This window comes from Meles meles, chromosome 1 (assembly GCF_922984935.1).
Source record: "Meles meles chromosome 1, mMelMel3.1 paternal haplotype, whole genome shotgun sequence".
NCBI lineage: Eukaryota > Metazoa > Chordata > Mammalia > Carnivora > Mustelidae > Meles > Meles meles.
In genome coordinates, this window is record NC_060066.1 from 152,665,027 (window position 1) to 152,691,184 (window position 26,158).

The 26,158-nt window shown below is 38.1% G+C and overlaps 1 protein-coding gene across 2 annotated transcripts in view; it reads right to left on the minus strand.

Moving 5' to 3' along the window:
• Positions 1-26,158, minus strand: part of ST6GALNAC3 (ST6 N-acetylgalactosaminide alpha-2,6-sialyltransferase 3) — a 529,436-nt gene that overhangs the window by 183,798 nt on the left and 319,480 nt on the right. Inside the window, exons 3-4 of one of the 2 annotated variants that reach the window (XM_046007194.1) lie at positions 13,339-13,748; positions 463-473 (exon numbers count right to left, since the gene is read on the minus strand). In XM_046007194.1, coding sequence (XP_045863150.1) covers positions 470-473; positions 13,339-13,748 — 414 coding nt within the window. In that variant the 3' untranslated portion in view covers positions 463-469. The remainder of the gene's footprint in view (positions 1-462; positions 474-13,338; positions 13,749-26,158) is intronic. The other variant, XM_046007184.1, reaches the window with a different exon arrangement.

The window sequence follows — 26,158 nt, forward strand, 5'->3', positions numbered from 1 at the left end:
CTCTGATGAGTTCCCAATAAAACTAGAGAATATGTTTCAAATATCAGTGTACTCCCCATGTCTAGGCAACGTCTGACACTTAGTTAGCACCCAGGGAATATGTGCTCAAAGAAGGAATGAAATGTTTGTAAAAGACTTGAGCATGTCTGTGCTGCCTATCTCAAACCAAAACAAAAGCTCTGCCTGGATAGAATAGCTTGGTGTGAGCATAGTGGGTGAGGGCGTGTGGGTGTATGTTAGTAAACAGGATGTTTTCAATCCTGTATGAGAAAGCATGGCAGCTGCTCCCTAAGCTCCTAGTAGAGGAAGCTGCCAGTTTTACATCCTTGAAAGCCCTATTTGCATAGACCCTTTATAGAAGGCAGACGTTAGAAATGGAAATAGTATATGATCACCAAATCTCACTTGAGCTAGAAAGTTCTGCCCGTGGTTTGTGATTTTTGGAGATGTGTGTGTGCTGACAACAAAATTAACTTCTCCAAAGAACTGAGAATTGCCTACTCTCATCATCCCTCTCACTGTAATTTACATGACTTGACGAAATTAGACTGTTATTTCCATCGGGGTGATCTGCAAAATCATAAAATGATGTGTATTTTGGGAATGCCTAATTAACTCTCCTTAGTTCCACTGAGGTTTCAGCTACTAATATAAGCACACTGCAGATACCATGGAGGTGTTCACATCTAGTTTTAGAAATCATAAAGAGATATTCAAAGGACTTGAAAGAAAAATTTCTTAAGAAATCAGGCGGTAACAAGGATTCAAGTCAAATGGTGAGCCTACGGGAGAAAATCATATATCCACTGATTTGCCAAAACTTTACAGCAAATAGCAAAAAATACTCTTATAGTTGAAGTCAATATTCATAATCAAAACAGCAGAATTACAGACATATACACGCAAAGTCCACGCCTACTCACAGTTTTTTTCACAAACATTACCTATTATTGATCAAACTGTCACAAAAGTTTGCTTTAACATATAATCAGCATCTGATGCAAGAGCCACGCTTCCTAGACAATTGCCAGCACCTTGTGTCATACTTGTAAATAATGGGCTACTCCTATTGAGCACCATCTGCTTAATATAGAAAAATGTTCATCTTAATTAGGAAATTCTTCTTATTATTTAATATTTACTGAGAACCCTCAATGTGCTTGGCAGCAAGAACACCAGAAACACACTCTCTGCCTACCAAGAATCCACCTGCTAAGGAAAATATGATGAACCAGTTACACAGTCATTTCTGGTTTTAACATATTTTATGTAATTTTTTTCCAGGTGACAAAGTTGCCAACGGTTCAGTCTTTGGAAACCTCTTCTCTTCTGATCAAAGGGGAATGGTAAACTATCCGATGCGTTATGAATTGAAGTCAAGGTAAAAGAGGAGAGAAAGGGCCAATTAATTATAACTGTATAAAAACATAAATGAAATTTGCTCCATTGTTGGGAAAAAATATAATGCACTCCTAAGTAAACACAACGGTATTTGTTAAGGACTGCATAACACATTAAAAATACAGAATAGGCCGTGAACAAGTCACCTTGAAACAGCAACCCTTTCCTGTTTTGCATTTACATTCAGAGCTCTTGCCCCTCCACAATGATAGACATAGGCTGTGGATATTCATTTCATCACAAGGATATTACCATCTTAGTTAAAAAAGACATAAAAGTCAAATATCTACAGTCAACTGGAAGAATGAAGACAGATTGGCAACCCCTCCCAAAAATCTTTGACTATATCATCTTCTCTTTTTCCCACTCTCCTCTCAACAGCTCAGGAAAATTTGACATGTTCAGTATTACCATGGTAGAGGGAAGCATTCTTGGGGATAATAAACTGTTCATACCAGGAGATTGTTACATATATGCCTGTCACAGTGTCTTCACAAGAATTCTCTAATAATAATTTTAATTATCCTTTTAGTGAAAATTATAAATGTTTTCTCCTCTAATAATTTAATGTCTCAGGTATATTATTATTATTTTTTTTAGATCTTGAATTCTAACTAGTTCTCCACCTCCCAGGGTAAGAGGGTCCCTGTTTACCTTACCAGTATCTCACTAAGTATCTATCTGAAGTTTTGTTTTGTTTTTTAGTATTTTTCTTTAAATCATATGCCTTCCTCACTCTGCTCTCTTCATAAGAAAAACATACAATGAATGAAAAGAATGCAATGATTTGGGTCATGTTACTTTTTTTTTTTCTCCTCAATTTTTATTGTTTTTCACAAATTAGCAATAGCAATTGCCTCCCTTACCTACTTGGCACATGGTTAAGTCATAGAATGGAATATTATCCAGGATCTTAATTTTATGGCTATACTTCCTAGATAACCACGTTACCCAGATAATTTAGGCAAAAGAGAAATGACATATTAGTGGAGGTAAAGCCATGATGATGGCAGTTGTCAAATAGTGCCGATATGAACTTTAATATAATTTGAAAGAAATCCTTGACAGAGGGTTAATGAGTAGCTCATATATTGTCAGGGTAATAAATACCTAATGAGCAAATTGTAAAGCAAATAGTAGGCTGAGCATACACCCAAATGTTGATTCTTGACTCAAAGTCAGAGAATAGAATGATTTGTCTCTCTGTCTAGAATGATAAAGCATCCCTTCCTCATAAGCTAATGAGCAGCACCATCTGGCACAATTACAGACGAGCAAGATCTTAAGAAAGTGAAAAATACAACGACAGAGCTGTAGTTGGATTTTTGCAGGAGGTTAAAAAATTCGTACTGTTAAAAATATCATAATAAAAATAACTTTAGGTGTTTGCATAACACTACACCAACAGTATAAAGATTATAGGACTAAATGTTTTCCAAATAATTGAGTATAATTCCTGGTATCTTAGTAGTTCTCAAGGGTAGTCCTAGGAGAACAGCAACAGCAGGACCTGGGAATTTGTTAGAAACACAAACTCTACGGCCTTGCCCCTGATCCAACAACTCAGAAACTCTCAGGATGGGCCTGGCAATCTGTTTTAACCAGCCCTCCTGGTGATTGGGATGGCAGCCTTCGTTTAGGACCCACCTTTCTACCAAACCAAGTAAGAGTCAAAAGATTGTTGTTCTTTCTGCTATGTAGTAAGAAACTAGCTAATTTGGTCAATTCAGTTTAAACAACCGGTCCATATGCTGAAGAATAAAAAATCAGTCAGACTATTCCTGTGACATGATCATCTCCTAGAATAGAGTCGTCATCCTACTAACCTTTTGCAGAACAGCAAACTGCCTTACTCCTACCTTCATTGCATAGTTTTTGAACATATGTATTTTCTTTTTTAAGCTACTTTGGTTGACCCCCTGAGACAAGTTTTCCAGGTTTGCCTCAATCCTTTATTTATTTAATTGTTTTTCCATTCTCTTGGTCATTCATTCAGCAAATATTAAATGTGTATTCTATGCCACACACAATTCTAGGTGGTTGGGATTTATGAGTGACAAAAATAGATCATGATCTCTGGGTTAAGAAACTTTTATCCTAGTGGGGGAGTCAGACAAACAATAAACAATTAAAAAAACCATATTATATAGAATGTTAGAAGTAAAATACTGCTACGTGGAAAAAAGAAAGGCAGAATAAGGTAAGGATAAGTGGGAATGCTGTTTATGGGAAGTGGGATTTCAATCCCAAGTGACATTATGTTAGACTTACTGAGTAGGTGACAAGTGAGCCAAGGCTTGAAGGAGATGATGAATTGAATCATGCAATCAGTGGGGAGAAAGGGTGGTCCAGCAGAAGGTTAAAGTAGAGGCTGAAGGAGGGAGGATGCCTACTATGTCTGAGGTGCAGCTAAGAAGTCTGCGGGACCAGAGAAGTGAGCATGAAGGAAGTTTAATCAATGAAGGTTAGTGAGGCAACAAGGAGCCAGACCATCCTGAAAGTAATGGTAAATCACTGTAAAAACTTGTGTAAAAACAGGAGGCTATATCAGGGTTTCAAGTGGGACAGTGACAAGCTCTGAATTATGTCAAAACACTTTCACTATTTCTCCTCTAAATCCATGTACAAATTCACTAACCATTTATGCAGTGGGTTGGAAGATACTGCTACCATCTTTTTTTTTCTTTTATGTTCATCATGAAGTTTTTAGAAAGAATTTTCACTAAGGCAATTCACTTTCTTTGTTATCAAAGAAGAAAATGTTCTGGGGGAGATAATTAGAAGATAAAGTTGGGTAGTGATCAGTTCTCCGTTACTTGGGTCTTTTCTTCTCTGCCTTCTGGGATGGTTGTTGTATTTGCTTCCTAGAGCCTGAGAGTATAACCTGGGGTTTGGGTGCTAGCAACCGTTTTTTCACTAGGCAACTGACAGCTAACAGAATTGAGAGTGAAGTTTCAGAACCTGCTTTGCTGTGGATGTGAAACTAAAATGGAAACCTGTATTTGAGGAATGGCTCTGTCAGTGACTTATTAAAAACCCAGCACCCAGTCACAAGGTCCCTAGAGAAGGTAATAGATTTGCCAACCTCTGGGTAAAGTAGAGCAAGGGGTGGTCTGTCTGAATAGAACTGTGGAAAATTTTCTATCAAAACACAATCCCAGAACTTGCCTCGTTCGTATCACAGTAACCTCTATATATTGAAGAAAAGTGTTTGGAAATTCACAAGTATTTCAACAAGTGGCAAAGGGACTTGTAAACTTATAATAAAAAAAAACTATCATGTACTAATTTTTTTGCTCATTTGCTCTTCTATTTATTTATTCATCCATCAAATGTCTACTAGGGAAACAAATACATAAGAACTGATATTCCTTCAACGAGTTTATAGACTACCTGAAGAGATCAGACATCAATGGCAAAAATTCATGGTAGAGAGTGATGATTTCCATTTTAAAAAAGTCCAAACGCCATGGATTTTCAGAGGAGGAAATAGGAGTTCTAATTAGAGACACTATAAAAGGCTTCATGGAAGAGGTGACATCTGATTTGCTCATAAAGGATGTACTTGTGTGCATGGTGATGGGGAGGAAGTACGATTTAGGCAGAGGGAACAGTCTCTGCAAAGCCACAGAGTCAAGGCTGTGTTAGGAGTCACCATGTGAGAGGCAAAGAAGGCCTAACCTGGCCCAGGGGTAGTGGTGATGACAAAAGAAAGAAAATGACCTGAGGTCATTTCAAGGAAACCTGAAACATCTGTGGGCCATTTAGCTGAAAGAAGTAGTGAAAACAACACAGTTGGTATTTTGGTGGCAAACCACCACTATGGTAAGTTGGAAAATAAAATGGAGATGGGCATTGTCCCTGTCCTTAAGAAGTGCGTTGTCAATGAGAGAAGGACCAATAAACACAGTGAGGTCAGATAAATAATTCTTGGAACTGTAATTCCTGGGACTGTACCCCAGGACCCTGGGCTGAAGCTGACAGGCAGACCCTGACCTGAGCTGAAGGCAGACACTCAACCAACTCAGTCACCCATTCTTAAGACTTAAGATGCAACTTAAGATGGGCCCCATGCTTAATAGGTCAGAAACAAAGCAGTCACAAAACTGGGATTCAACCACAAGCAGATAACCAAGCTATTTGGAAAACAGTTATTCTTCACTTATGCATTCCTCTGGCTCAAGGAAAAATGAGATGTTGTCTGTCCCTTCACTCAAAGCCATCTAAAATAGCACAATTCGAAGTATCATTTGCAGATTAACAACACTGGTGTGGCCTGGAAACTTGTTCAAAATGAAAATTCTCAGGCTCCACTCTAAATCACCTGCATCAGCAGGTCACTATATGCACATGAGAGTTCAAGAAGTACTGTGTTAAAAAGAGATAAGTATTGTATTGATCTAGAGAACCCATTCTTTAGTGAGAAAAAGAGCCAAGGAGGGAAGTCCATTTAGAAGGTCAATAATACCACACCTGATAAGAACTCTCATATTTTTGTTTTCAGAGAAGCAAAAAACTCAATTCAGCAGACACTTGTAAAGCCCCTACAATATCTAAGACAGGATTTTTACTTTGAAATGATTGTCTAAGCAATTAAAAATCTAATAATCCAGATGGATATCGTATAGTATGAAAAGTCTCGAAACAACCAACTTTGTCTTAAGAGTCAAGGCAGGTAACAATTGAGGAAAAAGGAAGGATACTGCTCCTGGTTCATAAGTTTTTTATGGACGAGTGTAAAACTTTCATAATTTTCTTGATTTTACCCTCAGCTTGAAGAGAGACAGAGATGGTTGAGATTAAAAATCAAAGGAGAGCAGAAATCCAAACTATAGGAGGGAAGTAAACCAGTTTAACAGACACATCCCTGACTTTAAATAAACAGACAAATCAACAAGGGAAGAAGTTAAAAAATCTTTAAAGCCCTTATAAAGTTTAGAAGTGTAGATATATTCTAAGAGGCTTCTTATTTCAGGCCTATTTGTCTTTGAGCTTCACACCCTTTACAGTGTTCAAAGCCTTCATATTGAGGGAATGTTCAGCGTTAAGCATCTGTCGTGACTTTCTTTCTCTACTGTATAATCTGGCTATGCTGTTCTGTCAAGTCATATCCTAACGCCCAGGAGAACTTATTTCCCCAAATAGACTGGTTGCGAGTCTTGATTTCTACAACTACCAATAGTTGGTACAGCCTTCCTTTGAAAAATATGGTCACTGAATCTTAGCTGCTTCTCTTCTATTAATCCTCAACCAAGCTGTCTTGTCAAGTACATCATAGTTTTCACTCAGTGTGTGTACGGGTACCCAGTGTACGCATTTTAAAGCACAAGGCAGGTTGGTACTGATAGCTTGATAAATTACAAACATCTTCCCTTCTCCCATTATTAAAAGAGATTCTTCCCTCTTTTTTAGTGAATTTTTAATTTCCAGCCCATGTGTACTATAGAGAAGGCCTAATATAGGTCATTGGATGCCACCGTGAATGGGAAAAATGAAGTCCCTTGTTTCCCAATGCTTGTTAGTATGAAAACAGAGCCCTGGGTGCCTTATTATACTTTTTGACTCAGGAGCCCTATGGGTCTGCCCATGACTGCTATGTGAACTTATTGTTCCTGCCAAATATATCAGCTGGGATGGGAACATTAATTCATTTTCACAGAGGTGTGTCAACATTGCTCTTGAAAAAATGCTGAGATGCCATATTTGCAAAGACCACCTTCAAAAAGGAAAAAAAAATACCATTTTTAATAATGTGTCCTGCCTTTCCATCCAAGAATTTTTCCACTTTGCCCATTTCCTGTTGGTCTAGGATTTCCTGGAGTTACACCTATTTATTCTGAGTTCTAAATAACTAGTGTTTGTTTTCAGAGTCCAGGTAAAATAATAGTGCTAATTTAGGTGAATTAGGCACATTTCAGTGCCTTGTGGCTGACTCTCAGGCTCGTGCAGTGTTTTGTTCTATTTTGGTTTTGTTTTCATCCTTGCGCCTTGCTGCCCTCCTTTTGTTGAGGCAGCTTACCTGCCTTGTAACCCAACCCAAGGGACTCTCAGAGAGTTCCCAAATTCTCGGGGTGAGGAGGCTTGAAACTTCTTCCCACTCTAGAAACCATGAAGGGTTTGCAGACCGAAGGGATAAGAGCCAACTTAATCCTTAAAGCTGATCACATGGCAGCGTAAGAAACTTTGAAAATGGCCAAGCTGAAATAGCAAAACCCAGGCTGTACTTAAACATGCCAGATGACAAACCTGTCTCCAACAGAAGGCAGTGAGAAATGACGCCTCACTGATTTCTTTTTCTCTCCTTAAGACGGAGGAGGAATGGATGGAGCGTGCCGGCAAATATTAAACAGCCATCTTGATATTTATGAATCAGCCTGCCATGTTGACTGTGTTTTCCAGAAGTGACTTTTGTGCACCCTATTTCCTAAACAATCCTTAAAAGAAACTCCCTCCCTTCCCGTCCTCTGCACCTGAGGCAGTAACATCTTGAAACATTGATCTATTTGCTGCTAACTTTCATTAATTTCACCCATCCCTGAAGGCGGAGTCACATTGGTGCCAGCTAATTAAGACCTATTTAGGGCAGCTCAGGGCCCTTTATCAGCCCTAAATTAGCTTTGCGTTTTTAATGGGGACTGTAGCTTTCTCAATTATTACTTAATTAAATAATGTGCTTGCATTTGCCAGTGTATTTCTAAAGTGGGAGGCAAGCCCACCTGCCTATAGGTGAGAAGAATGTCTCACGCTGGGTCCCCGTTGCTTCTCTAGGAGCACTGTTCACATTCCTTTTGCGTTGGTACATGGCCAGGCACCTAATCACATTCCTCAGATGTTGAGTGTGGCGACACGTGCCACTGTCAGCCCTCCATCACCTCTAGGGTATTTCGGTCTTAAGATGTATTAATGTAAATGTGTAAATGTCAAGGGGCTCATATTATTTATGCATACCAGTCATTCAAAGGGGGAAAAAAGATCTATTTTGATCTAGATTCTTTTGAGTATAAGACCTTTAATTCCAAAGATTTCTGGTTTGTTGAAGGTTGTTTTCCAGAAAAAATATTTGATTAAGTGAAACTATAAAGGTGACCGCCACCCCAACAACCTAGAATTCTGGAGAAAACTAGGCCCCAGAGGATGAAGAGAGAAAGGACAAGATGCCTTCTCTTTCTGTTCTCTCAGCCTTTCCCACAAGGTCACTATTTCTAATTGACAAGCCAAATAATTTTAGTTGGTAGCTCATAAGAAAGCCAATTAAATTTCATTTGGTTTGAAAAGCGTTCCAATATGTTTATGAATTGATCTAAACTCATTCTAGGAAATTTAACACTACATATATTTCTTCTACTACTTTGTGTTTCCTCAGTGAAGAATATCTTAAGACAAAAATAAAAAGCACTGGAAACAATGAAAAGGTGCACACCTTAAATGAGGAAAGGATTTATATTTCTTTAAAAGGATTTTAACAGTTTGAAGACACAAGTTGAGAGCCAATTTTTTCTTTGAGAAACTCCATGTAGTCATTTTCCTATCATGATTCATTTTAACTATTAGGGACATAATTTTTTTAATTCTATAAATTATACATAATGGTGACATAACCTCTCTATTAAAAACCTAATGATATGGGCGCCTGGGTGGCTCAGTGGGTTAAGCCGCTGCCTTCGGCTCAGGTCATGATCTCAGGGTCCTGGGATCAAGTCCCGCATCGGGCTCTCTGCTCAGCAGCGAGCCTGCTTCCCTCTCTCTCTCTCTGCCTGCCTGTCTACTTGTGATCTCTCTCTGTCAAATAAATAAATAAAATCTTTAAAAAAAAAACAACAAAAAACCTAATGATAAAAATGAACACTTACTAAAAATTTCCAGTAAGTTCAGGAATATCAACCAAAGTAGTTTCACAACAAAAGTCCAGTTAAATGGACGTCCCTTTTTCCTTACTCCTTCATGTCAGCAATGGTATATCCACTACACATACTCTTATTTACTTAGGAGGAAAAAAAATGTGTATGTGTGTCTGTGTGTGTGTGTGTGTATGTATTTACTTTAAGATATATTTATTTATTTGAGAGAGAGCACATTTGCAGGGGGAGAGGCAGAGAGAATTAGGAGAAGGAGAGAGAGAATCCAAAGCAGACTCCTCACTGAGCACAGAGCCCCACTCGGAGATCTCATGACCCTGAAATCATGATCTGAGCTGAAATGAAGAGTCAGTCATTTAACAAACTGAGCCACCCAGGTGCCCCTGGAGAAAAATATTTAAAACTTTTGTTATGATAAAACCAATACACACTTTGTGAACATGGACCCACACAAATACTTGCCATTAAAACATCTTCTTTGGCGTAAAACAGGCTTAAAATGCTGACAGTAATAATGTGATGTGTTCTTACTCTAAGATTGTTGTGTGCACACTTTGGGATAAAATAGATGAGGAATTACTTTGGTGTCTCTAGGACCTGTGATTTCCAATATGGCAAAAGGAGAAACACACATAAGATACACGAGGTAAAATTAAAATGCTCCCAGTAGCCCTGAATCTGAATTGGAAATTTCAGTTTAGAGGCATAATGATTTTATCTTTAAACAATATATACAGCATATATTGTTTCTATGCTAGCTATGTCCAATGAAAACACCAAGAAACAAAGACAAGCTTCATAGCAATGAGCCCAAGATTATGCTCTCTTAAATACTAAAAGGACCAAAATTCTTTGGAGAAATGTCTGGATCTAGGTTTGCATCACAATACATACAAGAAGAGCCTGAATCATCCTATAATACCAGGAATCAAAGAAGCTATCCAAAATTACTAGTGGCTTATAAAAGGACTCCAAAACTAATTTGAAGAGGGTCCAATAGCACAAAATAGGACAGTTTGAGCACAGAGACATAAGTCTCATGGACTAAATATGTTAATATATAAATATTAATAATAATAAACTTACTGGTCACTTTTGGAAGATGCTAGGGGACTGATAGCTTAGAACCGGTAAAGAAAAAGGATTGGTACTATCTTCTATCTCTGTTTAAAAAGATGGCTAATGAGGACAAGTTTCTCTTTATAAAGCATCAACTAATATAAGTGAAAAAAATGATGAAATATCATCATTTTGCAATATCTAATGAATTACTGGATTTAGACAATGATCATTAATGACTGCCAACATAAAAAGAGAAAACTAGACAGTATTCCTGCTGATAGAAGTACCATCTATTGGTCTTGGTAAGAAGCAATATGATCTGAATCCAATAAAGAAAGGCTCAATATAGAAATACCAATGAACAAAAAAACATCATGGGGGGACAAGTAGCAAAAATCAGATTGTAGAATACTCTTTTGGACAAATGACTGTTGTTTTTTTTTTTTTCAATAATAGACAGCAGAGGAATGATATAGATTCAGAGAAATACAGAAGACATGTCAATTAATTGTAATGTACAGACCTTAGGCTAATCCTGCTTTGAGCAATGTATGTATCTTAATGCTAATCCTAATTCAAGTTAAATTTTAAAAATATTTTAAAAAATTTGAAAAACTATATAATGTTATTAAAGAAATATTGCTGGTCTTTATGTAGGACAATGACATTGTATTTCTCTATCTTCTACAGATACATGCTGAAATGTTAATGAATGAAATAATATGATGTCTGGCACTTGCTTCAAAATAATTCTTGGGGAGAAAGAAAGTGTAGGGATATAGATGAAACAATATTGGCCATGAGTTAATAATTATTCAACCTGAGCAGTGAGTATACAGAGGTTCATTACACCATTAGTCTCTCTAGTTTATAATTTTGACATTTTCCTTCATAAAAAGTTAAGAAACATTCTTAAATGAAGTTTAGCCAAGAACAACAGATCACCATGGGAAATCCTTAAACAATAAAATTCATATTGCTAACATTAGGATACAGATTTAAATCACAGAGCTGATAACAGGTCATTGAGGCCATTTGGTCAACCTTTTGTCATCCAACCAGATTTCACCAAAACCACCCATTCTGTTCATTTCTAAAACACTAGCACAGTTGTCTTTTTCAATTTGGTTGCAATACTCCATGTTGAATAGACATGAATACACATAGTGAGGAAAACAGAAGGAAGCATTAAAAAACCAATTTGCCTTCCCCTCTTTTATTTTGGTAACCTTACCAATTGAATGATATCTGCAAATTAATTTTATCAAGCAAGATTTTTCCCATTAAACAAACAGCTTTCCTCATCACAACCAGTAAGAAAATGAGTCTTCCAAAGCTATTCTCTCCCGATTCTTGCTATACAATCCACACATATGTGACAGTGTACTGTCTCACTGAAAGCTCACAGCAAAAGCCAACATGATATAAATACATAGAACCATACGACACACTGAGCTCTTCTCTGATGCCTCAAATGATTCTAGGGCATATAGTTATGACTGGGGGACACCCTGAAGGCTGACTATGACTAATGAAATACCAAATATATCTAATTAATTGCATTGCTTTGGGCTAATGAGAGACCAGAAATTTCCAAACCCCTTGAGATGGCCAAAATATTTATATAGAATTGTGCTACATACCCACTCCTTTATCTCTCGTGCCTATCTCTTTGGACAGCTTCTGCTACACTGATTCAAATCTAACCACTGGGATTCTTCTTGTGAACTCTAACAGTGGAAAAGGCCAGCATTACCGCAATTCCTGTCTTGCATTACATTAGAAGCTGTGCATTTTGGGTGCTCAGAAGTAGAAAATGCTACGTTCAGCCTGCATTATCAATAGGACAATCAGGACAGATAAGATTTTAAAATAATTAACAGCATACAAATTATACCCAGAGATATCAGAAACTTCCCCCCCCCCACAAGCACATACCCTAATGTAGTTAAAAATTCAGATCTGATAATATTGAAGAGTGAAAGACATACATTTTATGGAAATCAGATTGTTAATATTGGAATTACAGCCAATGCTCAATTTATCCATGGTATGACATGAGTAAGTACAATTCACACATAGCTTAAAACTTTTGCAATTGGCTTCAATATTTTCCTTCTACAATTCTTTATTAGAACTAGAAATACAAACTAATAATTGTACCTATCTTCCATATACTGGTTATCTTTCTAAAAAGAAAGAAAAAATGGTAGCCAGTGGAGTCAGATGGGAGAATGGGGGGTTTGGTTAGAGGGAGCAGAGAGAGAAAACAGGAGATGTAAGGAGTAGGAGAAAAATAAGGTGAGCAGGCCTCCAGAAAAGGAAATGGGAAGGTGGTTTACAGAAGGCTACGGGAAAAAAAAAACAAAAAACAAAACTAAAAACAGATGTAATGAAAAATGCAAAGTGGTTTGTGGGATAATTGAGTGAATGGTATTTATACCTCATTTCTCGTCAAGAAACCACTGTCAATGACTTTCAGTAATGCCTCATTTCAATATGGTATTCTGCTGAACGTACCAACATATCTGCTAGATATCAGGTATGGTGTTCACGATCATACGGTCTATTTGCATGCAAGAAGCGATGCAACCTTATTAGAGAATAAATAGCCTGCTGTGTTTTGTTGTCTCAGGTAAATTTTTATCACAACTTCCAAAGGAGTTTAGGTCCTAAAGTTCCTTAACATTTCTGTTTTGAAACAGAAATGTGTATACTTCCTTTCGGCTAACATCCAATTTAACCGATAGCAAATTGAGCTAAATAAGAACAAATCTAAAGATATCTTGGGGAAGCATCCAGTATTTTTTGGATCCTCAAGCCAATCAAAATGGAGAGAACAGAAGGTAGTGTAGGTGGAATAAATGCGGCCTAGTTGCTGGCTCATCAAGTAATCGTAATAGTCAAAAAACATATAACAATCAATTTGAAAAATAACTCTGTTCATTTGATAGCTGGCAAAAGAACTCAGCAAGGGGCTAGCATAAAAGACAATGAGGCTGCCTCTCAGAGAACTCACCTGTCTTTCCCAGTCTCTTTCTTAAAAATGCCATCGCAGTAACTCATGCGCTTCTCAGTGGTCACATAAATTTGGGCATTCGGGTAGATGTCAACAGTCTTTTTCAGCATGTTGTAAACGATGCCATTGCCGTCTTTCCTCATATTGCGGAAAGGGCCCCAAATAACATAAATAGTAGCATTTGCTTCCTTGAAAAAATAATCAGGGTTTTTCAGCAAAAGAGGAACGCTGGTATGGGACACAACCCGAATCATTGTCATGCGGCCCACATCTTCTTCATAGCCCTTGGTGGGGGCGTTGTTCATTCTCCAAATGCAGGATGACTGATCTATCTCATTCCCCACCTTCTGGCCAACCATCTGACCTGAGTTTGACACTATGGCGCAAAGGTCACAGTCCAGTTGCAAAGGCTGAAAAACAGAGAAATGAGACAGGGGAGATACATGTAAATTAGTAAGTTCTAGCTATCCAAATAAGTTCCTCTGAGAAAATGAAATTCAGATGTTGTGTATAGTCCCCGAGTGTGGGATTTTCTGAAATATTCGGACCAATCCTATGGCAGCTACCACAGGTTATCAAGGTAGGGACATGCTTCCATTTAAAAAGTGAATACAGACTGCTAAGAAATAATTTTAATTTCTATCCCCTTGTATCTGTTTAAAATTAAATGGAAAAACAGTCATTTGTTTTCCATGCTAAATAATGACTTTTCATTCAAAACCGTAATTTCAAATGAAATAAGGCAATAGGAGAAGATTTGATCTCTTTAATACGGACAGTGGCTAAAAAAAAAGAAATGCAAAGGGAATATATCTAGGCCTCAATTCTGTATTTTACTTGTATGTATGAAGTTAGGTAGCAGTTGATGAAAATATGAAAAATTCAGCAAATGACGAAGTTCTGAAAAAGATGTTCAGAACCAACAACTATTGAAGACAAGTCTCAGGTGGGCAAACATTTGATTAAAAACCCTTAAAAATTTCCCTATATCACCATGTTAACTGGCCTTTGTGTTCTCACTTATTTTAGATGGATAATGAAAGCCTTCTTTTAAAAACTTGGGAAAGGGTTGTACAGAGATAATAATCTCTAGTGCTGGTCTAACCACCACACCACCCTCCTTGTTTTAAACCAATGAGGTAACAGAGACTCATAGAGGGTAAAGCACTGGCTTCCAGAACTTGCAGATGCTAGATTCGAGTGATAGCTGCAGATTCAAATCTAGATCTTCTAGCTCTAAACCCATTGCTCTTTCCATCATTCCCTACATTTCTTCCTCCCAGGCAAACCAAATAAATTCCTTTTGCCACTTTCCTCCTATGTGAGGAAAAGTCACTCTATTATTTATTTATTTATTTGACACAGGGAGAGATCACAAGTAAGCAGAGAGGCAGGCAGAGAGAGAGAGAAGCAGGTTCCCTGCTGAGCAGAGAGCCCTATATGGGGCTCAAACCCAGGACCCTGAGATCATGACCTGAGCCAAAGGCAGAGGCTTAACCCACTGAGCCACCCACGCGCCCCAAGTCACTCTATCTTTTAAAACAGTGTTAAAGGAGCAATGCACTCTGTTGATATATATCTTTCTCATCTTCCTATTATGAGATTCCACATTTTGTATCTAACATTTGATTCTGTGTTTTTATTGTGCCTATTGGTCTAGTTCTGCTCACATTGAGTACTGCCCTTATTTTATTAGTTATGTTGTATTTTATTGTTTAATCATGTCTGTCCACTGTACAGTAAACTCTGTAAGGGTCTGTCCTTTTCATTTTAATCGCACTCCTGAGAAGTTCTGGGATTACTATAGGACCCAGTATAGTGGTTAAGTCAGGAAGTGAGAACAACTGAATCAGAGTAATTTATTAGGAGCCTGAACACTGAACTCAGTATTAGGGAAGAAAGGGACTTTACCAAATTCATTGAGAATTGTTGATTTAGATGAAAGAGAAACACAATCCAGAAGAAACCTATCAATACACAAACAGGTTCACTCTAGGTAGGTAAATTGAGAGACAAAGTACCTCAGAAAAGTCATCAGTAAAATTACCACACAACTGTCACAAGATGTCTTTTCTATCAATGGTAGGAATCCAAAGTAGTTATTGAGCAACTAAGATATGCCATGTTCTAGAGGTTTGGGGATGATTCAGCTGTGAAAATTTTAACCAAAACCCCTGACCTCATAGAGCTTACATACAACTTCTCCTCCACTGGGAGGAGAAAGGCAATTAATAAATCAGCATATGTTAGGTGAAGACAGGTGCTAAATAGAGGAAATTAAAGTAAGGAAAGGGGATTAGGATGCATGTGTGTGTTGTGTTGTGTGTTTGTGTGTGTTAGTGGAATGATCAGAAAAGGTCTGCCTGGGGTTGGGTAGACAATGGTATTTGAGGTATCTGAGGAAAGACGAAGAAAGTAAGAGGGCTGGCTATGGGGATTTGTGTGTATGTGCGAGGGTGAGAGTGGGTAGTATTCCGCAAAGCGAAACCAAAAGCCACCACAAACACCCCATGGTAGGAGAGGAACACAAGGAGAGCAATGTGGCCTGACAGGGCATTGAGGAGAGTCAGAAGGTACTGGGATCAGAGAGATGACCAGGGAGACACCACATAGGCACTTTTACTCAGGAGCCTTTGGAAGGCTCTGGATAGGGGAAGGGCTGATCTGCATTATATTTTAAAAGCACTAGCTGCAGTGTTAAAAAACTGACAAAGAGGAAAAGGGTAGAAACTCAGAGAATAGACTACTGTCACAATCATGGCAAGAGAGGATAGTCGCCTGGACTAGGTAGGGTAGCAGAAGAAGTAGCAAGATGCTGGCCACACGCTGAACATAGTCTGAAGGTAAAGCCTATTGGGTTGACCAGTAAGAGGAAATGTGGAATCTGAGAGATGGGGAAGAATCAAGGATAACTTCAGCTTTTAGCTTAAACAACTAGAAGACTAGAGCTGGCTTTAAATGAGCAGGCAAAGGCTTTAGGAGGAGCAGGATCAGCTGAGGAGAATAAGCTCATTTCTAGACCTGTTAGATTAGAGATGCTTTGAACACAGACTCCCCACAGCTAGTGTTATAACAGAACTACTCAAACTCCTTTAAAACACGTTTTCCCCCTAATTATTGAAGTAATATGGGCTCACTGTAAAAACTTAAAAAAAAAAAAGAATAAAAACTCCATATTTCCACCCTTTTACAACTGCTACAATCTTTCGTGTTACTTTCCTCCTCTTAGATATATTAGACAGATTGAAAAACAGTATTTATAAAATTTGGCAACCATGGTTTTTCAACTAATTTCCCATCATTAAACTCTCCCATGCCAGTAAATAGTCATTAGAGATGTATTTTTTTAAAGATTTATTTGTTTTGGGGGGTAGGGACAGAGGGAGAAAATCTTTAAGCAGACTCCCACTGAGCGCGAAGCACAAAGGCCAGGCTCAATCCTAGGACCCATGACCAGAGGCTCAATCCTAGGATCATGACCAGAGCTGAAACCAAGAGTAGGAGGCTTAACCAACTGAGACACCCAGGCACCCCTCCTTAGAGATATTTTTAATGCTGATACAATATTCTCTTATGTGGACATACCATAATGTACCTATTTGCCTACTGTCGGGCATTTGGGTATTATCTGATTTTTTTCCTTTGTATAATTGCTTTGATTAATATCCTTGTGTTTCCCACTGTATTTTGGATGTTAGCAGTTATTACGTTAATTTAACTTTACTTCTTTTAGTTTTTATTGTTCACCTGTGAAATACGCTAGATGGACAAATGTTTCCATTTGTTTCATGTCAAAATGAAGGATTTTGAAAAAACTTGACTGGTTACATCCACAAAGTTCTGCTTATGAAGTTTCTTTTTTCCTGTATAAAGAGATTCACTGAACTGTTAGAATCATGTAGGGTTTGAACAGGGCTGGGCATGAAACAACACAGGCTCAGGCATGGACTGGACATGCCGCTGGGGTCTCGCCATTTATGAAGTGTCTTAAAACTTGGCTATCAAAGGGACTGTCCATCACTCCTGCTACAGTAAGATTTCTGAACAGCACGTTAGAATAGTTCTCTCAAGGTGGGTGAGTATATTAGGGCATTGGAAATGAGGTTCTGTGGGTGGTACCACAGCGAAGACCTCACTGATGGCCAGATGGGGGCATAAGAGAATGCCTCTTGGGATGGGACTGTGATCTAAGACCTTCATGCATCTAGGAGTCACAGTTTTTCAGGGCAATGAGGAAGAACACAATATTCTCCTGCCAAACGATTTGCAGCAGGGCCTAACATACATTACACTTAGCTGAGTCCTCCAAACCCACTTACAGTCATGCAAATCAATGCCTGATTTAAACTGTGCGTGTCATATGGCACACTCCAACTTATCACCAAGATGCATATGGCGCAGGGAGGTTACATTCCATTTTCTGTTCCAAGAAGTTGCTTGACTGCATAATAAAAGCGTTTTTGGGTATGGCCTCCACAAATGTAAAAAAAAAAAAAATCAGAAAGAAAAAAGATAGAAAGAGCCTCAGATGTGTTCTAATCTACAGATTCGCATCAGATTTCCTAGTCGTTGAGTGAATTAGCTGGTCGTGCTGTAACAAGCCTTAATTTAGCTAATAAGAATCAGCATCCTGGTTTCACTTGACAATTGTAACCTCTGAAAGTCATCAATTAAGACATCACAATCTGTTTCATGACAACATATCGGGAGGCTGCAGCTGTGCGGATTATGAGGTCAGCAGCTGACTAACAACTTGAGGGCAAACATTGGCAACCACTGCCTCTTGTTTATGTAACAAATATGGAATTGGGCAGAGGACTGGGAATGTAATGGCTTGGAGGATAGGTGGTGATCCTGAAATCGTCCCTTTCCTTTATATATTGTGACCATAGCCAGAGTTGCAAGAGCCTTCCGTGTACCTATCCTGCTTCGCCACAGGCCTGCCTGGCTGCCTGGCGTCCTAAATGATGTACAAGGAGACATGGCTGCATATGGTGATGCTCTATTTGCCACTTGGTGGCAGGGACCATTTTGCAATACCGTTGGGAGAGTCAGACTAGATGAATGCAACAGTCCTAATCATAATCAGAAGCTTCAGGTAGCACCAAGAGCTTGCTAAGGCCCAAGGGACTCATTTATACATTTGAAGACACTTCAAACTATGGTAAGCTATGATAAAAAAGAAAGAAATACCTAGGCATGAACAGACGGTTTGACCCAAGAGTTGCTCTTATCTGGTTATCTCAGTTTCTTTTATTAGCTTTATCCCTGCATCTTGTGATCTCAGCTTTCTTTGTTAAAATGTACTGCTGTTTCTTGAACTCATTTATATTATTTGACTTGGGGCCCTTGCTCAAAAATGTACTCCATATGTCTCCACTCGCTCAGTTCTGCCTCAGTAAGCAGTTTCTTTCCAGATCGAGGCCCTGGATTTTCTGAGATCTTTGGAAAGATTTAGCCAGCTCCACTGTATCAAGTCCTATCTTAATTTTGAATTCTCCTTTTTAGTTGACTTGTCCTTATTTTTTTGCTTTTCATTAAAAACAAACTTGACCTCTTCATCTTTTTCTCTTGTCCACTCAAAGCATCATCAAGACAAATGCTTTGGTTGGGTTTGTGCTGTGTCTATAAACTGAGATTGCCACAAATATTCAGCGAACTGTGTCTGGGCAACGGTGTCCCTGTTAAAAGAAAGCCCACAAACATCAAGTGGGAGGCAGAGGAAGAAGGAGAAGCAGGCTCTTCATTGAGCAGAGAGCCTGACTTGGGGCTCGATCCCAAGACCCTGGGATCGTCACATCACTGAGACAAAGGCAGACGCTTAAATGAGCCTCCCAGGTGCCTCCAAACAGCTGTTTACTTAAAGTCCAAAATGATGAAAAAAAAATTTTAATGGTAAGATCACTGTATTTGATTTGGGTATTTCTCCCTTGCAAAAGGATACAAACTCTGTACCTGCAAATCTGGTTATGAGCACTTAGCTTGGAGAAAGTTAAGAATTTGGCAAAATCTATTAAACAACCAAGTAATTTTTACTTAGTACTTATTCTGTGAAGGCACCATGAAGGATAAAATAATTTTAGAAATCTAATCAGTGTGAGCTTTTAATCTCAGTACACAGCTCTGAGGCATAGCAGAGTTCCATGATTAACTAGGGTCAATTCATTCACTATTTTAAAGGCCTTAGGGATTGCCTTAAAAAACAAGTCCTTTCTCTGCTAAAATGAATCATTTTATTCAATATACTCTTATAAGGAGACATTCGCCTCCTTATAAGAAAAAAGGACTTGATTCCCATCTCAGGCACAGGGAAAGGATGAGAGAGGGAGGAAGGGAAGAAACAGAGTGAGAAAGACATCTAAGCATAGTGTATTAAACTTATTGATAGAAACAGGATTGAACATCTATTAAGGACCATTCATCCTGCCCAGCACTTTATTACATTATTCCATTCATTCTCATAATAAATTCTTCATAAGTTGGATTGTTTTAATTTCCCATTATAGAGTTGAGGAAATTGAGATGAACATGATATCCAGTGGGTATTAAACATCTTTCAGGTTAAAAAGAGCAGCATATGTTATCTTTCACAAAAGGCACTCGTAGCACTAAGGGAAAGATATTAAAGAAATATTTATTATTAATTTGCATTATTTCTAATATACACTTAGGCAAATATCTCAAATCTCACCCACTATTATACTAAAATTATTGATATTAAATTATAAATTAATGATTTTAAACATCTTGGTGGCCAAGAATTTCACCAAAAGAGGACAATGTTTCTCAACTGATGAGAAGCTCCTCAGGGATATTAAGGTTTGCATGTAAGCAGAATTAACCTCTCCTCTCCGGTAATGGTATTAGCATGGCATAAGAAATTATGTAGAAAAATTTTTCTTATTTTTTATTTGAAATCTGGCTGAAACTTCAGTCAAAGATAAACTAATCATGATCAACTCTAGTAGTCTCAAATGGTTCTCCACATCTTCACTTAATTTGTTTTTTAAAACTTTTTCATAACAGCAGTGAGTTATATTTCTTTCTGAAGCATTAAGTGATTATGATCCATGTCTGAGGGAAAAAAGGACATGGTGATGTTTTTAGAAGCTGCTCTCCATGGCTAAAGGGAATATCTCCCCATGCATGAAAACCTCCTTGAGATAAATTCAGTTTAGAAGCCCACATGGCTGCTTTCAACTACTTGGGAATCAAAGTTAGCTCAAGACTGCCAAGCCTTTCTCTAACTCATGAGTTATTTTTCCCTCTGTACTTACGAAGATTCCAGAATACTAGCTGATAGGGAGATTAGGTCCTTACAATAGGTCCTCTTATAGCCACGCCAAATTTTATTTTTGTTTTATGAGGAGCATGAGTATTTGGCACAAAAATGAACTTTGTAAAAATGCTGAAGAATGAAGCCCAGGGAAATCAAGAAGTTCCTATATTATCTGATCCTATGGGGGAGGGTGGGAAGAAGTTTCGCTCTTCTTTACCTCTTTTTAAGAATCTGTGACATTTTAATAATGAGCTTTAAATTCCTGTGTTAAAATAGAATTTACATGGACCCTAGAAACCAGCTTACCATGACATGCCCAACTGATCCTTTCCCTGTTTAAAAAAAAAATTTAAAAAGGAAAAATTAGCAAAACTAACATGTCACCCACCCTGATTGGCAAGTTTATCCTTTTGTTACTTTGCAGTCACTTTTCTCTTCAGATTAGTACACATCTAGTTAAAGAACTCTTCTGTTTCTCTGCTCCAAGTTTACACACACACACACGGACACATACATGTCTGCACACACGTGGGCACAGTTATCCTCATGCAGCTAAGGAGTCCGCTCGCTCTCGCAGCCACTTTTTTCATCCCGCTCCTTACCAATCACTCTGGAAAATTCCCCTTTTCTCTTCTTTGGGTAAGAACCTGACAAATTGCCCTGTCTTTTTTGAATGATATATTGGGACAACTGCCAAGCACTTTACATTTTAATCAGCAAGAAGAATGAAATATTTAACCTTTCCTCTTTTTCTCTGTGAATAAGCTTATAGACAAGATAATTAGAGCTTATAGAATAGATAATTAAAATCTGAGAATTAAAACTTGCAAAACAGTGTGGTTTCCCCAGCAAAGAGAAATGGCCATGTACGAAAGGTCACCTGTCAACCAGTTCTAGTTATTAAATCTCTGCATTTATCACTAAGGTGGCTCTATGGAAAACGAAGGTCAAGACATTAAATTATGAAACAGTCAGGATTAGAAAAGGTCACCAAAAACTCAAGTAAAATTTAACCAAACCTGCTACTTCGGCACCCAGAAGCAAGCAGACACAGTCACGGATGAAACACTACACTGGAGAGGGCTAATCTGTCTCCCCACACTAGCCCCATACTGAACATGAATTTCTATTTGACGCCTTGAAGTCTAAAATGAAACTTGCTCATCTCAAATAAAAACAGGAGCTTTGATAAATATTTCAGAATAAAAATCATGTTTGAATCGAACTAGCTTAAATTATTAAAAACATTGTTTTACACTCCTCTAATGGTTGCTTTCATTTCAATCATAAGAATGCAATTTAAAATATTGGCCACGGGGCACTCCTGGCACCCTAAATGCTTTACAGGACAATTAGCCACTCACCACTCACTAATTTACTACTTTAATATTGAAACAAATGAGAACTTCGCTTTTCATCATCCAATTTGAGTGAGTTTGAACAGAGCAAGTTGAACAAAGCTCCAGAGATGCACTCTTCAGTTTGCTGTCATTTATTCCTCTACTCTTCATGAATGTCTTTAGAGTTTTGGTTTTTAGAGGCTTCAACATGTATAATGATGTCATTGGGGAATAGATTTTGCCTTTATTCTCCTTGATGTTCTTTTGAGGTCTTTCAAGTGAAAGGTACAAAAGAGGCATTAACAATCTGGCATTGTTTTTATTGCTTGACAAAGAAAAAAATGTATTTTAATTTTTCCCGTGTTTCAGGAATGATTAAGCAAGCTGTTTTCATCTCACTGAGTCACTTTCAGTAGACCTCTAACTGTGAGCAAAGAATTGTAAAGACTGTTCTAGAGAGAAAGCAGCACAGTTCAACCAAGCCAGCCTGTAAATGTACTACCTTGCCCCTTTACAAACCAGCATCTTTCAGTTAATGCAGCTTTCAAAAGGAGTGTATATAAATCACACACTACGAGTAACAGCACATAAAAAGACAGATTTGATAACCCATGGTTTGGCTCTGATTCTCTGTGGATTTGGGATATGGCATTTACCTTGATGTCTACCTGTGGCATTACATCTAAGCATAAAACTTAATATGGGGGTACATAAAAATGTTAATGTCAAGAAATAATTCTAAAACAGGCAACATAAAGCTATGTTTCTCAGTTGCCACAGATGATGTGTTCTTTTTATTTGGAAGTTCCTTGAGGGAAATGAATCTGTATAATCACGTAAGCATGCCAAAGGAAAACAGCTTGCATTCTCTGGAGTAGAAGGCAAAAAAACAAGTCTTCTTAAACTAAGAGTTTTCTCCTACGGGCTGGAATCATGGGAAATCATACTTCACTATCACTGGAAGGTCACAAAATTAGACTAATTTTGTAGCCAACTTACCTCTGGATTATTTTCCTCTCAGGATGATGTACTCAGGGACACAGTGCTAACATTCTACCCCTCCATGTCATATCAGAAAGTAAGAAAGAATACTGATTCATGCTTTAATATTGGTATCTTAAAACGTCACTCAATTAGGGACATGGTTCTCAACTTAATTCAACAATGACCAGGAAAGCTTTAAAAAATGTATAATGGCGATACTCTACCCCGACCACTCTTGAGGATGGCACCCACACATAAGGTTTTTTTTTTTCCAAGTTCTGCAGATGATTCCAATAGATATCTAGCTTTGAGAAATGTCCTAGAGGAATTAGTAATGATAGATATGATAGTAATGATATGGTTCCTAGAGGAACCATAATGACTGATTACAGAGATGAAAAACAAAATGATAAAGGTCAATTCCTGGGGTACTATGTGGAAAAGATCCTAGGGTAGTAAATCTTGCCAATTAGAACCTTGAATACTACTAGATTGGTGAGCAGCACTTACAACTGAAATCAATCCAAGAAGTCAGAGGCTATGAAGAGCAAATGAAGAAGATATTGGAAGTATGCATGTAGTACCAAGCATGGGAGCTTTTATTTCCCACAAAGTTATGTTAATTACATAGCATTAGATGTCCTCTGTATGTTCTGGTTAACATTTGCCTTGGAAGTAAGGAAGAAAATCATGTTACCTTATGAATTTTCTTAATTGTCACGTGGAACTCCTGCCAGCATTTAAGTCTAGTGATAAACTGAACGTTTGTTCAATCTAATTTTTTTCCCACCTTGTTTCATTTTCTAGGCTAAAGGATACTTTGAGAGGAAGGAGCTGGTGAAGATGGAGTGATTGCAAATGAAAGAGAAGAGCCAATGAATGGAATGAGAATCCCAGGAAGACAGGAGTCAATAATCTAAGAGTATAGCTGAATGGTTATCCTTTGAAAAGACAGAGACACTTCTTCCTCTGAGATAAGAAAAAGGAATTAAGAATGAGAGGAGAAACCTTACAAGAGAGGACTGCAATTGGAGTTCGCTCAGGATTCTTTTGCATTTCTAAAAAGCAAGTAAGTGTTAATTACTGAGTGATGGGATACTTAGAAGTAAGGTTAACCAACTTCAGAAGAGGGATGGAATTTTGAGAAAGAGAATATTTTGAGCAAGAATCAAAAGGATTGCCAGTAGTGCCACAGCCAGAATTTAGAAATTATAGATTTTTGATGAGTGTGCTGCACGATTATACATTCTTTCTAGTGCTATTCAGGAGCACAGAGGCAGGAAGAAGCTAACCAGCTTGATCCAGGGCTGGATACTGAGGCAAGTGATCTACTGAAAGTTCATAGTTGAGAAATTATTGTGAGCACTAGTAACATGGATTCCCAGCAAAAGTGGGAGGAAATGGTGGCAAAATGAGCAAATGGAGGAGATAAGGAAACATGAATGTCTCAGTGGGGTTAGGTTCATTCACTGGAGACAGGGAGAGATATGTGTGTGCTGTAAGTCCTAAGAATATGCTTATTTTAGGAATAAGGAGAAAATGTGGTTTCTGTAGGCTTTCAACTGGCTCAGGCTTCAGGAAATAAACTTTAGTTTGGAAATGCAAAACCAAAGGACAAAGGACATTCAAATTCATTATTTTTAAAAAGTACCGGCTTAAGAAGATCTGATTCAACAAATTAACTTACAAAGTTCAGACAAACTTTCCATGGCAGATAACTAGAAGAGCTGGAAAAAAAATATAGAAATAATCTGTTTGAGATCATCCAAGACTTAATAGGACAGTGAGGAATTGCCAGCCTGGAGAAGCCGGAACTTGGGAGATAGACCAACACTAAAGGCTGCTTTGTCCTCAAGGCATTTGTGGCTCTGAAATAAATAGCTGAGTTCTGCTTCTGCAGAAATCAGAATCCAAAGCCCAAAAAGGATAAATCAACATCTACTCTGGACTGGGACTCCTAAGATAACAGTAACAGTGTAAGTTTGAAATAAACCGGTCTACCAAAATCTTTCATCTTCTTTCATGCTGATGGACTAGCTCTGAAAACTTCAATTTCAGAAACTGCATTATATAGTCCTGAACTTCTAATAACCACAGACTCCTGGAAAAAGCAAAAAACAAAACAAAACACCCCAAAAAAATAAAACAACAAGAAACCTTTTCTGGAGGAAGGTAATAGTATACTAGGCCTCAAATTATCATTACAAATAAAATTTCAAACACGAAGCCCAACACACAATCTTAAAACCCAGACATGTTAAAAGAGAAAGCATCAATAGAGAAAACCAAAAGAAAGAATCCCGGATTGCCTGGGAGGCTCAGTCGGTTCAGGATCTGCCTTCGGCTCAGGTCATGATCCCAGAATCCTGGGATCAAGCCTCAAATTAAGCTTTCTTTTCAGTGGGTAGCCTGCTTCTCCTTCTCCCTCTGCTGCTCCCCTTGCTTGTACTCTTTCTCTCCCTCTTCCTCTCTGTCAAATAAACAAATAAAATCTTTTTAAAAAATAAGAAAAAGAAAAAAGAAAGAGTCCCATAGGAGCTCTACATATAGAATTACAGGGTATAGACTGAAACAATCTATGCTCACTACATTCAAGGAGATAAAAGCCAAGTGAAATGTTGACAGGAAAATGAAAACTATAAAAAGTGATGGACTGTATGTAAAAAAGAACCACTTAGAAGTTCTAGAACTGCAGTACCTGGGTGACTCAACTGGTTAAGCATATGCCTTCAGCTCAGGTCATGATCCCAGGACCCTGGGATTGAGCCCCATGTGAGGCTCCCTGCTCAGTGGGGAGTCTGCTTCTCCCTCTGGCCCTTACCCCCACTCCTACTCTCTCTCTCTCTCTCTCTGTCTGAAATAAATAAGTAAAATCCTAAAAAAAAATAAATAAATAAATCTAGAACTGATATATAATACATGAAAGAAGAACTCAATGAATGTTTTTAATAGCAAATTAGACAAAGCTTGAAGAGAATTAGTGAAATAGAAGATAGAAGAACGGCTGGGTGGCTCAGTTGGTTAAGAGTCTGCCTTGGACTCAGGTCATGATATCATGGTCCTGGGATTAAGCCCTGTGTCTGGGCTCCCTGCTCAGTGGGGAGTCTTCTTTTCCCTTTCTCCTTCCCCCCGATCATGCTCGCTCTCTCTCTCTCTCAAATAAGTAAATAAAATCTTTTTTAAAAAATTTTTAAAAAGATAAAAGCAAATGTTCAGA